The following is a 14,505-nucleotide window of genomic DNA, read 5'->3' on the forward strand; positions in this document are numbered from 1 at the left end:
GCCTATCGCGCAGCGGGCGGCAGCCGTTATAAGGCGGGGGGCGGGCGGAGGGGGCCGGCCCTTCCCGCCCTGAGGGGACGGGAGAGGCGGCACCGCGCGGCACCGGCGTCCCGCCGCCCTCAGCCGCGGGCTCGGGAGCGCTGCCGTGCCGCGGGACGGCTCTGGGGGCCCGGCCGCACCCCGCCGCGGGAACGGCTCCCTCGGCCGGCCCCAGCGCCGTCGCGGGAACGGGCGCTGCTGGAGCCGGTCCGTGAGCGCGGCTGCCCCCGGGCGGCACCGCGGCTGTTCCCGGGGCTGGCGGCGCTGAGGCCGGGCCGGGCCTGGGGGGCTGCCCCTGCGCGTCCCCCCGCGCTGCCCGGCTGCGACCCCCAGGGCGGCGAGAGGAAGCACCGGTTTGTTACTTCCATTTCCCAAACCAAGCCGGAAGCACTCTATAGACTTTTTTTTAAAAACGCATGCATAAGCTATCTCTTTTCCCCATAAAACTACTCCTTTTGATAACGGGAGGGCAGGTGAAGTTAGTAAATTGTGCAGGACTTTGCTCAAAGCTGCTGTCAGTGAACTGTTACAGGGGCATTACTGCCCCTCCTTGCTCCCTTGTCCAAATGTTGGAGAAGTTTGCACAAATATTTATACTTTCATACTTTAAACAACCAGCCAACCCACCCAACCCCAAACAAACACCCCATTAGCTGTTATTTCTGATTAAAGAACAGGAAAACCTTCTTCATGTTAAAGGATTCCAGACAAAGTTCCACAACCAGCGACTCATTTTGATTAATGATCCAAGAACAAACTATGGAATTAAAAACATTACCTGGAGTTTCCTCCCCAGAAGCAGAGGTGTGTGCAGCTGGAGCATCCCCAGCAGAGAACTCCCCGAATAGGAACAAACTGGAAATACGGTGCGGCCCGAGGTGCTGCCATTAACAGAGAACGGCGATGGGTGCTCCCAGCCCGGAGGGGATGTGTGACAAGCCTCAGACCTCCATCGGCTTCAGTCAGAAGTTTTTTTCCCATTTAAAGTATCTTTTAATGCCACATAAGAATACTCACTCTTGGATCTTAGTATCTCAGCTGATATTTGGCTGAAAAAAAGGACTCAAGCACTAAGTCTCTGCTAATGGAAGACGACATCACACTGTCATGGTTCCAGCTAAAGTGAGGTGGTTATGAAGGACACTGCCTCTGCTAACCCCTCCGTGACCTGCGGTACCATCCTGGGAATGCCAGACTCCAGTGGTCAGCTCTCCCTTTTCAAAACCCATCCACAGGAAGCCTCTTCCCACACCTGGATGGAAGGCCCAGGGTGTAACACACCGTACTGTTTCACGTTACCCTGCAGTACACCCACAACGTTCAACATTCATCCAGCAGCGCTACCTTGAAATGAGAAAGGTTGCAATAAGCATCCTCAGTATTTATCCTAACTCCTGAAATGTTATTTCCCTCATTATCCCCTAAAGGTGGGCCGATGACAGCGCCATTGGAGATGCCATCGCGGAAACCTGCTCATCAGCAATACACGGGCACCGCTACCCCCAAGGACCCCAACAGAATACGGCGTAGCACACGGCTGCCACACTGAAGGGATGAGCACGGTGCAGGTTACCTGGCACCACAGCTGACTTCCAGCAGTCTGTTGTAACTAAAGCTCGGGGGGCAGTGAGCAGCCAGACCTCGCAGAGACACTTTACTCGCTGGTCCTTCACCACATTTGCTTCCATCAGACAACAGTGCACAGGAGCTAGGTGGAAATGAAGCAAACTTGCTTTAAAATGTACCAACGTGGACATTTTAATGCTTTTTATTATTAATCTATTATCTGAAGAAACATTTTCCAGCAGTGGATTTTAGTCTGTTGCCAAATTTACATATAATTAAAGACTAGTCTGCTTCTGTTTAGACTCCCTTTCTGGTTTTCAATTACTAGACCACCACTCACACACATCACCACCACCGTTCATGAATGTATTTCACTTTTCTTAGAAAAGTGCATCAGCCCTAAACTTACCTCATCAGCACTTCCTCCTTTGCCATGACAAATTTCACTGATCTTGGATAAGGCGGCCCAGAAACACCCGCTCTGTTCTACAGGCAGTGATTTATCTGACTGCAATGGCTACGGAGGGCAAGGAAAAGGTTTTGTAGCGAAGCAGGAGGATTTAGCACTGGGCCACTGGAGCCAACACCAACACCCATGGCAGCCAACCCGCAGTTCCACGGCCCAAGCTTAATTGGGTTTCTGTCTTACCAGAGGGGGACCATGTTTGGTTCTAATAGTGTGGCTCCAAGGCCTTTGCTGATCCACTAACTAAAAAAAGGTATTTTGTGTCATTTATAACAGGTATGCGAAGACTACCACAGTCGCTGGGCCTTTGTATTTTAAAAAGTCGAAATCAGTAGTTTAAACGTACTGCTTCCTCTAAAACGTTTCTGAAAGAAGATATGGAACACATACAGATGAAAACACCTTGAAGTTTTGTAAAAAGCTCATTTTAAATGCGCTGCCGTTTAAACCCAAAAGTACTTTCAGTACTCAAACAACGTGACCATCTACGATACCCGTGGCCAGGTAAGTGCACATCCTGCCCTTCTTGCACTGCAGTAACCGAGAACAACAACAACATAACCTGTTAGTACGGGCCATACAGAAAGATTTGCTTCTGTTTTCCAAGAGAAAGCACTCGCTGCACAGTTGACTGACAGGTTTTATTTACACTTGTCTACAGAATCATTTTGCCTTACATTTTATCTGAGCCAAATGAAACCATCATTTTCCTTTGTCTGTAGCCTATCGTTTGCTAAATTTAAAAACTTCCATCTGTTAAGTACAGCAACAATTGTAATACAAAGCACAAGAAAAAACCCAAAGGCTAACAACATAGCATCTATTAGATCTGATTTTTACAATTTAGTAGTTGGACTTTGAAGTCGTCAGAGGCACAGTTACAAGACTAACCTGCTCTTGTGCAATCTACACAGTTAGCATTGAAAATAGATAGAAAAGAAAGCATTAAAGAAACTGCAGAGCATTTTTTTTTCTGCAAAAAGATTATCAAAATATTTCTACACCAAAAACATTTTGCTTATATACCAGTCCAAAAGAAATGTCTTAAAAAAAAAAAAAAAAGCAAGCAGAATGTAGTTTTTAAATTTTGCTCCGTTTGTTTTTGTGCAGTTCATTTAAAAAAGCAGCGGTCAAATACGGAAGTTTTACTACTGAAATAAATGCAGATATATTGCTGTTTGCTTAAAAAGAAGAATTTTCCTTAACATACTTACCTTGTGATGGCACTGAAGATATTTAAACCTTTCTTAACCAAACGGAGCTCAAGAGACCAGGTTTTAATGTGATATTGCTAGCAAAATAGATTCAATAAAGCATTTTAAGCCATAAATTATATTTAAGGGAAAAATAATGATTGAAGAACACATTTGTCAGAACTTTCTACAGTTTATTAATTCTCATTTTTAAATATAAATAAAAATCCAGATACCTTGAAAATTTTAGCCCCAAATGAATTTTACAGACGGCCTGCAGAAGCTTCACGTGATTCCAAGAAGCTAGTTCCACATTCCTCCACCTCAAGAGTAGTTCCTAAATGACCCTTTTCTAAGGGAGGATCACGGAGTCCGGGGTCCGTGCAGGTAAGAATGCCGCAGCTGGTGCCCGCTGCAGAAAGGGCACTTTGCTGACTGCAGCAAATCGCTTCCACAGTGACGGGCACCAGCAGGTACGAGACTCGAGCAATGGAGGGGATAGCGCCCGAGGTCTCAAACATCCTGGCTTTGAAGGAATGAAGTCTAATTCACTCCCGGCAGAATCAGATGATGGACTGGGTATTTAACAGCCACTTTGCACCGAGCAGAGCTAAAGAGAGGGGCGTCCATCTAGACTTTTTCTTCAACACAGAAAAATAAAAAATAATTGGACTGAAGTACTCACTACTGTCATCCAACATCAACACCAGCCCTACAGCTACGCTCATCTTACATGGTCCCGTACAAGCTACATCGAACCAGCTCAGGAGCTGGATGCAGAAAGCTCATGGCCTCCAACTTTGTTGTAATTGTCACATGAAGAGAGGAGTTGTACTAGAACATATCCAGCCCGTGCCTGCTCATACACCTAAGAGAACCAGGAATCGAGTAATTGAGTCTTTAAAAATAATAAAAAAACCCCTTACTCAAATAGGAAAACTTCCCACCTCTTCTGGGTAGTTTATGGCTTAAAATGCTACCTCACTTTTTGTTTCATGAATGAACAAAGCTGCAGTTTTCCAGAAAGCAAGGACAGACATGCACCTCTACTAGCAGATTTAGCACTTCTGACCAAGTAAGACACCAACTTCTTAAAAATGTCTCATGCACTGACTGGAATTTTTTTTTTTTTTTTTTAAATGTGAGCTTTAATACATTATTTCTTTTTAGAACTTGTACGGGAACCAGAATGGGAAGATCCAGATGATGATCTGCGGCGTCTGTAAGATATAAATGGAGAAAGCATGCAAAGAAATAAGTTGAAATTAATTTTAGCATCCACTTTGAGTAGTTTGTATCCTATAATAGCTGGAAGCCAAGTATATCTGATAGGGGCCTTATAAGAATATAGAAATAACTTTAAACCACTTTAAGCTCGTGAATGTGAATTTAATACTAAAAATGTAAGTTTAATACTGAAAGTAGAATAAAATTTCTAAATGCAATGTTTACTTATCAAAATAAATCAGTAACGTACATGCTAACGCTTTCACACACTGAAAGAATGGTGACCCAGGTCTTTCTATGGAACATGCTCCTAGCAGGAGGAAGTTTCATGGGGAGGGGGAAGCAATTACAGAGGTTTTAACAGGAAGTAAGAGTAGGGGAAGTGAGAAAGCTACTTTTAATATCAGAAAAACTGATCAGATTCAATTCTTTCCCAGTGAATCTCAGTCCTTCAGAAAAAAAAAAAAATCACACATTTAAATACACCCATTCTTATTCTACATAAACCCAAACCTTTCGGGTGACCGTGATCTCGATCGTCTTTTTTTGCGATCACCAGATGAAGAAGATCTAGAACGACTTCGCTTCTTGCTTCTCTCGGGAGAAGATGATGAACGAGAGCTTGAGTAAGATCTTTTTCTTGGGGTGGAAGACCCCCTGTAGGACCTGGAGCTGGATCTTTATTGATTAAGAAATAAATCAGATTTAATTCTGGTATAATATAGAGAGAACAAAGAAAGCACAAAGAGACAGTTTCATGAACACTTACTACTCTATTTACATCAGTGTTTTGTCAAATAAATTTGTGGATGCTTTAATACTTACTCCTTAGTTATCTGCCAATAAAAACTTCTACTGCTGTGGTAGTTTTCTTAATAAATTTTGCTAAATAGCGCTCGATATACAGACCACCAACGGTTTGGAAGCCTCTTTCCAGCATTCGCCAGAATGACGCATTTTGGCAAAGAAGCGATGGGAGACTGGGACAGGAAGTACCCTGTATAAGGACCTCCTCAGTAGCTAAATTCGCAAAGCAAAATGGCTTGAAAACCATAGATGTAATGCTGATTTAACAACGTTTCACTTTGTATCGATGGATATTTCACACTGGAAATTTGTAATGCCCATCTTACTAGAATAGTTAAAACTCTCAGAAGGTATATTTACAAATCTCAAAATAAATTTGGGTAGAGAGCAAGACTTTCCACAACCAAAATATTTTTAAAATAACCTCTTAGAATACAGTCATTTTCACATTTTAAAAATCAGCTTCCCTTGCAAGCATTCAAAAATCATCTTTGGTTATCTAAAAAAACAAAAAAAACCCCCCACTTGTGGAAAAAAGAAGAGAGCTAGAAAGTCCTAAACCATAATTCCAAAATTAAATAAAAACACCTACAGGATTTTTTTCAGTAAGCTGAAAAAAAACATTTAAACACTCCCCCCCCCCCCCAAACAACACAGTGTATGTTGTTGGCAAAGTATTTTCAGGGTTCTCAGCATAAACAACAAAGCAGTCCTATTTCACAGGAGCTACAACACCGAGGACATGGTGGATGCCGTGCGGCACAAGGGAATAACCCAGCTCAGCTGACGAGTCCCTTCAGCATCTAGCGGGACACAGGCACCCTTTTCCTCTTCCTAAGAGCACGGATTCCATCTCACGCTGACCCTCACGCAAGGATCCATAGCATGCTTCTGCAACCGTTTGGCACTGGTCTTCCCAACTGAAACTTCCTTATTTACAGTTTTAAGATTCTCTGCATGCATGGAGATGGGACAGCTCTTCGTTCCATCGCAAAAGGGAAGTCCTGCCAACGGGACGCGTGTGCAAGGACACCTCAAGGAACTTAAATGCTTTTGTGACTCTTCCCCGCATGGCTCAGTAACGGCTATACAGAAAACGTCAGCTAGCTCAAACTCCTGTCAGCTTCTCCCATGATTTACTATCAGCATTTTTTATACATTCCCCCCACGTTGATAAAGATAATGGCAGCACTATCTAGTGGAAGTTAGATAAGTTAAATAAGTTATCACTAAACACAAAACCAGGAGGACAGTGTATTTTCTAATGTTCTTCCACATCAAGTAGCCAAAGTGGAAACAGTAAAACCAGCAAAAATTACTGAAGCAAGCAAACATGCATTCAAATTCTTCTTCCTTCAAAGTGAAGATCTGTGGCGTCCACTCGTCTAGCTTAGATCAGAATTAAACTCTTCAACCAAAACCTTGCATTCTCAAGAAATGCATCTGTAGTGGTAACAACCTTGTGCAGAGACCCCAGGAATTCTGACTTCCAAGATAAAAATGAGTTAATGTTTTTTGACTGGCATAATTTTACGATGAAATCAACAAGCGGTTGGTTCTTCTGCCCTTTTTTCTCTCTGCAAGGAGAGAGTGCTACCTCATTCACCTTGATTTCGACCCACGAGATCTAGAGTGTTCTCTGGAACTGGAACGAGATCTTGATCTGGAACTGGAAGAACTTCTTGAATGGGACCTGAAACAACACAGAACATTTTTTTCCAGTGTCTGACTTGTTTTTAGCAGAACTGCCACTGTCAGCAGCAGAGACAACAATGCAGCAATACAATTTGGCCTAGAGTCACTAAAAAGCGACAATTTCCTCCTACCCCCCAAGTATCACCATAGTACATTTTAAAAGAGAAACTTTAACATAGTAAGAAAGTGCATTAAAAAATGTATAAAGTCAGCTTTTTATTACATTTCCTAAAACAAAGCACAAAAATTAGCGAGGATTGCAGTTACTTGGCAAAATGAAACAACTGCATATCTATTAACTATTTCATGAAACCAATGCCTGAACTTTTCATTTGTGCCTTAACTTGAAACCCATCAGTTTCTTTGGAAAGCAGAGTAGGTAAGGGTATTAGGACTAGCTCACTCAAATTTTCCCCAAGTCAGTTCTCACAAGCATTATGTAAGCAGTTTCAAGTTTTTTGTAACCTTCATTAAAAATCCAGTAGTAGTTAATTCTTGGCTAAAATATAGACATATCTAACGCTACTTGGAACTAGTCAAAATTCTTATCAAATTTTTCACATTGATGGATTTTCTTTAAAGCACAAACCACAAAAGATATGTAAAAAAGGCAGCAGACTTGCAGTAACTATTGTAAAGAAGAAGGCATTGCAATCAAATTCTAATAATCTTTTCAGGAAAAATATATTACACATGCTGTCATTCACCCAGTTTATATTGTCACCATGTCTTTTTCATTTTACTGTGCAAAAAAAAAGGCAGTATGAACACATGCTAACTAGAAATGATATTTAAACCTTTTTAAAAAACACAAAGAAGTGCAAATGGCAACTGATATTTCCAATTAATTCTCTGTAGCTAGAATCAAAAAGTTCAGCAGAGTGTTGAAAGATCCCTAGCAAATTTCAGTCATCACCAGCTACATTTGTGAGTTAACGAACAAAGTTATTGCCAGATGAAGCTGTTCTGTCTTCTTTGACCTTCCCAGCCCTAAACCTAAGGAGTGCACCCAGACACAGCCCGGACTGCCTGCATGCCATCCTCACAGCCACTTCCTCAAAGGCCTTGCTCCACACCTCGCTTCATTTACAAAACTGCTGACAGCTGGCCAGCTCAGTCACTGCTATTCGCTTAGTGCTCCTCCTTGGAGCCACGTGGCAAATACACAGCTCCAGACGGCATTTGGAGGAGTGGGGAGGCCGACAATAGGTACCATGAAGAACATAATCTTTCAGAGAAGCAGCAGTATAAAAAAAGCATGACAGCAATGGGGAGAAAGACAAAACAGACAGTGGCTGGCATCGAGTTAGTATGAGGGTTGGAAGAATTTGGGCAGTGATCACAGCCGTGAGTGCAGAGAGGTGCAGTTGCAAAGCTAGGAAGATTAGAAGAAACTTGAACTTTACGTATAATCCTATGAGCTAGTACCGATTTGAGGTCTTAAACCTAACAGCAGCATCCTTGTATTAATTGTAAGGCAGCTAAAAAACTACGTGACTTACATCACACAATTACAAAACATTTATTGATTACTGAATTTAAATAATCATGTGAGGTCTTCAGTCTACCCAGCAGACTTTTTTTGTGGCCTCACGATCAATATAAACCTTTAGTGTTATTCTGACAACATTGCCAAGCTTTGTTGCTTGCCATCAAGCTGAGTTCAAGTTTCTTGTCTTCATTTCCAGGATATTTTCCATGCTGTCCCTTCACTGAATCTGCATCATCACTGCCCTCTTCTGCCCCCTCCTCCCACTTTAACAACACCACCCTTCTGCTTCTCTGTCCATCAACTCTACTCAACGTTGCTAAAAAAATTCACCCACTGAATCACATATGGCCAACAAGCCTAAAAATAAAATTGAAAACAAGTTATATTTTTCAATTAATTTGAAATATCAACTGAAATTTACCAAAACAAGCAACAAGACACATGAAGCCTCCCTAGGGAGGATCCTCAGGTCAGGACAGAACATTATCTACCCATGTAAATTCTGTACATAAAATGGTTAACATTATTCAACTAAAACTGTAAGGCAATCAAGAAAAAAAAGTAAATAAGGAAGTTAGATACTGACATTTTGCCTGGCGTTACCCTTGACCTGTACCCGTTTACCTGGACCTAGACCTTGAGCTTGAATGAGAGGATGAGCGCGATGAAGATCGTGAGTGGGAAGATCGAGACTTAGAACGACTGCGCCTATTGGATTTCTTTTTCTTATTAGTGTCCTCTTCTTCACTGGCATCAAGATTATATTTTGAAAGGTCAGCATCATCTTCATCCTCATCCTGAAAAAATGCAGAAGCACTTAAGAAATACGTGGATTGTTTTCTTCAGTCAGTGGTTTTTACTTTATGGTTTATTTTGTGCTTTTTACCCAACATTTAAAAATACTGTTGTTAGTGCATTTAATGAGGTCTAAATACTTTGAGAGTAAAGAGTGACTGAACGTGTGTGTTTCAAAGCAAACTAATAAAAAGCCTGCAAAAAAGCCCATCTGAAGTCTCATTTTCTGTTACTTAATCAAGTTAAAACACAGACACTCATTTTTACCAGTTACTGTAAAGGAGTGCCTGCAAGACTTTTCAGACTCAAAATCTGTAACCATAGCACAATTCTGCAGAGACATGTTTTGTATGCAGAATTTGATGACTGCTGCGTAAAAAATAAGCATATATGCATGTCTCTGCACAACTGCTGTCCAAAGATGTGGACAATCCAGTATACGATGATCATGTTATTTCAGGAAAGATGAAAAAAATCTCCGAGTATTTTATTCCATTTTATAAAAAATAAATCTGACGTTGTTTTTAAAGACTAAGAATAAAATTCAAGAATGCTCCCTTTATATGGTAACCATACATAGAGGTTCCAAAGAACAATCTCAACATTTTTGATTCTGATCTCAGATAAGCTTTTAACTTTTTGTGGTTTAAAAAAAAATTATACATCTTTGAATGCAGGCACCATTACTCTGATAGATACTCCTCTACATTGCTCTAAAGGCAGCTAAAAACACAGACCAAACCTTACCTACTGAACAGCATGTAGTAATAATTCAAAAATAATTGTAAAAAAACCCCAAACCCAACCCCAAAACACACTACCTCATCCAATTTATATTTGGAGAGATCTTCATCCTCATCCTCCTCATCTTCCCCTTCAGATTCCTTATCTTCTACTTCCTTCAGGATAGACGCAGGACCAACCGGCTTCCCTCTATATTTTTTCTTTTTGCGTCCAAACTAAGAAATTTCATTCCATTAGAATACAATTTAATCAAAAGTAATTTCCAACTGTGTTTTTTGATAAAACTTAAGAAAATAAATATACATCAATTTAAAATAAGGTATCACTCAAAGGGAAGAAGCATCATGAAACATCAATTAGCCATAAGAAACTTTCTAAAGAGATGCTTGTCTTGGATACAATCAGCACCCACAGCTAAGATCAATGGAAATCTGAATTTAACAAAAGAGTACTTTATATCTGTGTTTATCTTTATAAATCAGTCTTGAACATCTGGCTGAAAACAACATGCATGACCCTGAAGCCAGCTCCCTAAGAAGTTGAATGAACTCAGCTTGTACCAGTTTAATTTGAACTCATTCTTAGTTTTTAACCCCCAACAGACAAAACAGACGCATTCACTTTCAGTTCAAACCTGTCACACTTGAGCGTTTGATGGAGAGATGCGTCACAATGTATTTCTGACTGGTGCTTTTCCCCGTAAGGAAACCAAATGCAAATGTATGTGTCCTAAATGCAGGTGTGTCAACACACGTCGCTCCAGAGTTGTGCATGTACCTAATCTTACCTCATCATACTCCCCATCTGATTCTTCACGTTCTATATATTCAACATTTTCTCGTTCATTAAATCCTCCTCCGTATCCTTTAAAAAAAGGGGTAAAACAAGACAATCTCTTCAGCTGCACCAAATTCAGCTACACGAAGCGCAAAGTTTATTCTAAACTTCCACAGAGGTTCTGGAAGCCTTCGGTGGATTTATAAACACATGCCATAAGAACGTAATACGATCTCAAGAGGAACATGAGTTGTTCCCACACTTGTTTATTAAATATAGTTCCTCAGAAACCTAACTGAGAAAATGGATTAAGACACATAACCAACACAGAAGGAATAGTGTTCCACAGGGAACAAAAGCATCCGCTCACTGTACAACTGCCAAGATTTGCCTTAGGAATCTTTGTATTCCTTTTTATAACACAGGTGGAAAACTTCAACGGCTCATTTTAATTTCAGCTGACTTTAATTTACTGCAAGTGTGCGCAACATGCCAGCTGTCCTGCACGCGACTGCAAGTTTACTCTGAAGGACACCAGAACTTGAAAAATTACATATTTAATATATGCAATTATACAAAATACGATATGAAACACAAATAAATATTATTCTCTAATATTCTTACAATATTAAACAAGAACATTAAAAAATACTCTTTTTCCTTTTGAATAATAAGGGCTCTTCTCCATGCTTCTTTTTTTTTATATCCGTTAGCATTACACTCTATGCATTAAATTCTCTGCCTGATCCCATTTGCAGTGGTAACAGTATAGTTACGACCGCACTGTAAGGATATCCTCTGTTCTAGTTACCACTGGATTCATTGTTAACGCAGGAGTAGCTTAAAATGCGTCACGGTGTGACCAAACCTCATTAAGAGATAAACAGCCTCATCTCTACAGCCTTCAAACACTGTTCTGGTGACTGCCGAATTCCTACACCTTAATAAAATATTGCATTACTCCTTCCAAACATCTTTGCATCAAAATCAAACATAGAGGCGGTTTAAGCTGAATATTTGTTGACTTTCCAAATGAAACCATCACATCCTTTACACACCACTAAAAGTAATCAAGAACCTACAGATTTATTTTCATACGGAAGACCATTCAACTTTGCTAGTTCTGCTGTGAAAATAATCCCTTTAATTAAATTACATTGTGATTTATAAAAGGTTTCTTACAGTAATTTGAGTATTTTAAAACCGTATACATCTTACCTGTCCTTTCCTCCAATTTAGCATACTTTGGAGTATTACACATATTACATTCTGATCTTCTGGCCCAGTTCACGTTACCACATCTTCAGAGGCAAAAAGAACAAAACAGAAATAAGAAGCATTTCAAATCAAAAAGCTTAAGTGCTGAGGCAACACGTAAAAAAAAAAAAAAATTATAAAAATGTGTTTGCCAAGTTTTAGCACTAGTACGACATGATTAACTCCGAGGCCAACAGTCCCTACGACACAAAGAACTGAGAGAGTCTACAGGTATTTCACCAGTACGAGGTCAATAGGAAGGTGACCGTGCTGGAAAAATCCAGGGGAAAGAGGTAAAATTAACAGGCAGGTAGGCAGACTAGCTAACGCAAGTAAGACTACACAAAAAGTGTTAAAATTCCTCATTACTCTCCACTAGTGGCATTCACAGCTCGGAGGAGTTAACGAAGAAGCTACCACAGGAACAACACTTACGAGCTGCCATCGTCACCCACCAATGCACAGCTACAGTTATATGCTGTACGGCATTTCTGTCTTACAGCATCCTGAAAGGCCACTCGTGCATCACCCATCCACAACGCTCTCATCGGGATGCTGCTCCGTCCCACAGCGGAGGGGAGGGGGCCCACAAGGCACAGCCCAGCTGCGGGCCTGGGGGGAACAGGACAATCCTATGCCATCAGGTGGATTCCCTCTGGTGCTGCCCAGGAGACCTGCCTGTCCCGTGCTGCAGAGCAGCGCAAACGGAAACCCATCAGGCCGAACACAGCCAAGTTTGGACAGAAAAAAATAATAATAAAAAAAATAGTTCCAGGTTTTGCTGGTCAGACAGCTGACTCAATCAGCGAAACTTGAAATCCTTAAAAGTGCTCCAGAAAGCCTGGAGCCTTTCCAAAAATCAAGGCATTTTAATAAAGTAGTCCTTTCCTAATTTAGATCTTAATGTTCTTGATCTCATGGCTTAGAGAAATAGCTAAGAGACTTTAACTATGTGCTAAACTCTACCCATTAAATATCAAGTGAATGGTAACAATAAAATATCATACTGCAATGAAGGTGTTACTGCCATCTACATGTTTCTTGAGAAGTGTCTGGGCTTATCAAAGACAAACATAAACTTTTACCTGTCTAGTCTTGATTTTTTTAAATCTTTTTCCAGTCATGTTAATTAAGTAACTGCTGCCCAGCAAACAAAAATGAATGCTGTCCTCACAGCAAAACACTACTGGCAGAATAGCTGCGAGTTTTGATCATTCTTCTCTCATCAGTACCAGCAAATTTATACTGACAACATTATCATATAGTAGATGTTTTGTGTGGCTCTAAGAGAACACTCTGCGGTTTTTAAAAGGCCGTACGTTTTACACTGCCAGTCGTTAGCACTGAAGAGGCCACGACTCTTCTCAGCAAGTGTCTTCCCTATTTCAGTCCCTCCAGCTTTCATCATTTTGGCTTCTGTCGTTTTCTCTGGAAAAGAAAAACAAAAAACCAAAAAAAGAATCAGTTCACAAACGTCTTGCTTTATGATTAACTAAAAAAGATCTAATATCCTTTTCTTTTAAAAAGGCAGAAACAGACGAGGAGAAAAAGATCTATCGCCTGAGATACTCACCTCTCCCACATCTGTTACAGCTGGTTCTTCTAGCAAAGTTAACATTCCCACATCTGAAAATAAAAATAGAAAGAGAACGAAGACGCTAGGCAACCGAACGCTGCAAAAAGCGCACACGAGATTTAAAGAAAAACGCCTATTTCAAACGGAATTTGTTGCAAATTAAACCACGAAGTTTCTCAGGCCGTGCCCGGCCCCGGGGCGGGCTGGTGCCGGACCCTCTGCACGATGGGGGCCGGGAGCTGTGGAACCCTGCGGGGAAGCTCGCCCCGATCCGGCCCGGCCCGGCGGGAGGGTGGCCGCGGCTCTCCCGGGCCGCCCGGACCTGCGGCTGCCCCGCGGGGCTGCCCCGTCCTGCCCTGTGCCGTGCTGCAGTCCTGCCCGCGGCGGGCGGGCGGGCGGGCGGACGGACGGACGGACGGACGGACAGACGGTCGGTCGGTCAGGCGGACGCCGCCCTCGCTCACTTCTTGTCGGGGCAGATCCAGTCCCCGTCGCTCACGCGGAAATTCTTGGTCGACATCTTGGACCCCGCCGAGCCGAGCCGAGCGCCTACCGCCGCCGCCGCGGAAGAGGACCAGGGTCCTGCGCTGAGCGGGCTGTCCGTCGCGCCTGTGCCCTGCTGCCGCAGCGAAGCTGGGCCGCCGCCGGGCGGGATTTTTGGTCAGGCAGCGACTGAGACGCCTCAGCCTGGACGCGGGAAGAGGGCGTGAAGGAAGCGCGCCCCCTGGCGGGCCGGAGGGGAGGTCGGGGGGGCTGGCGCATGCGCAGTGCGCTCGGCCGGTGGTGGCCGCCATGGGTGGGCAGCGGCGTGAGGGGCCGGGGCGGGAGCGGGCAGGGCGGCTGCGGCCCGGCGGGCAGGGAGCCTGCGGGG

The 14,505-nt window shown here is 42.5% G+C and overlaps 1 protein-coding gene across 1 annotated transcript; it reads right to left on the reverse strand.

Annotated features, from left to right (window-relative positions):
• Nucleotides 1-2,693: 2,693 nt before the first annotated feature.
• On the reverse strand, nucleotides 2,694-14,214 carry ZRANB2 (zinc finger RANBP2-type containing 2). Its single transcript, XM_054833424.1, has 10 exons — nucleotides 14,099-14,214; nucleotides 13,632-13,684; nucleotides 13,378-13,486; nucleotides 12,020-12,102; nucleotides 10,812-10,888; nucleotides 10,102-10,239; nucleotides 9,110-9,282; nucleotides 6,905-6,991; nucleotides 5,005-5,169; nucleotides 2,694-4,484 (listed from the first exon to the last, which is right to left on the reverse strand). Exons 1-10 carry the CDS (start codon nucleotides 14,152-14,154, stop codon nucleotides 4,421-4,423), a joined length of 1,005 nt encoding a protein of 334 aa, XP_054689399.1. The 5' UTR covers nucleotides 14,155-14,214; the 3' UTR covers nucleotides 2,694-4,420.
• Between the last annotated feature and the right edge of the window lie 291 nt (nucleotides 14,215-14,505).

This window comes from Grus americana, chromosome 8, assembly GCF_028858705.1.
Source record: "Grus americana isolate bGruAme1 chromosome 8, bGruAme1.mat, whole genome shotgun sequence".
Classification (NCBI taxonomy): Eukaryota; Metazoa; Chordata; class Aves; order Gruiformes; family Gruidae; genus Grus; species Grus americana.

Excerpts from the sequence above, each read along its gene's own strand:
- ZRANB2 (XM_054833424.1), bottom strand. The coding sequence starts at position 14,154 with ATGTCGACCAAGAATTTCCGCGTGAGCGACGGGGACTGGATCTGCCCC. Across the intron at positions 13,685-14,098 it reads TGGATCTGCCCCGACAAGAA|ATGTGGGAATGTTAACTTTG; the intron begins GTGAGCGAGGGC and ends TTTTATTTTCAG. Across the intron at positions 12,103-13,377 it reads AACGACTGGCAGTGTAAAAC|ATGTGGTAACGTGAACTGGG; the intron begins GTACGGCCTTTT and ends TTGCCTCTGAAG.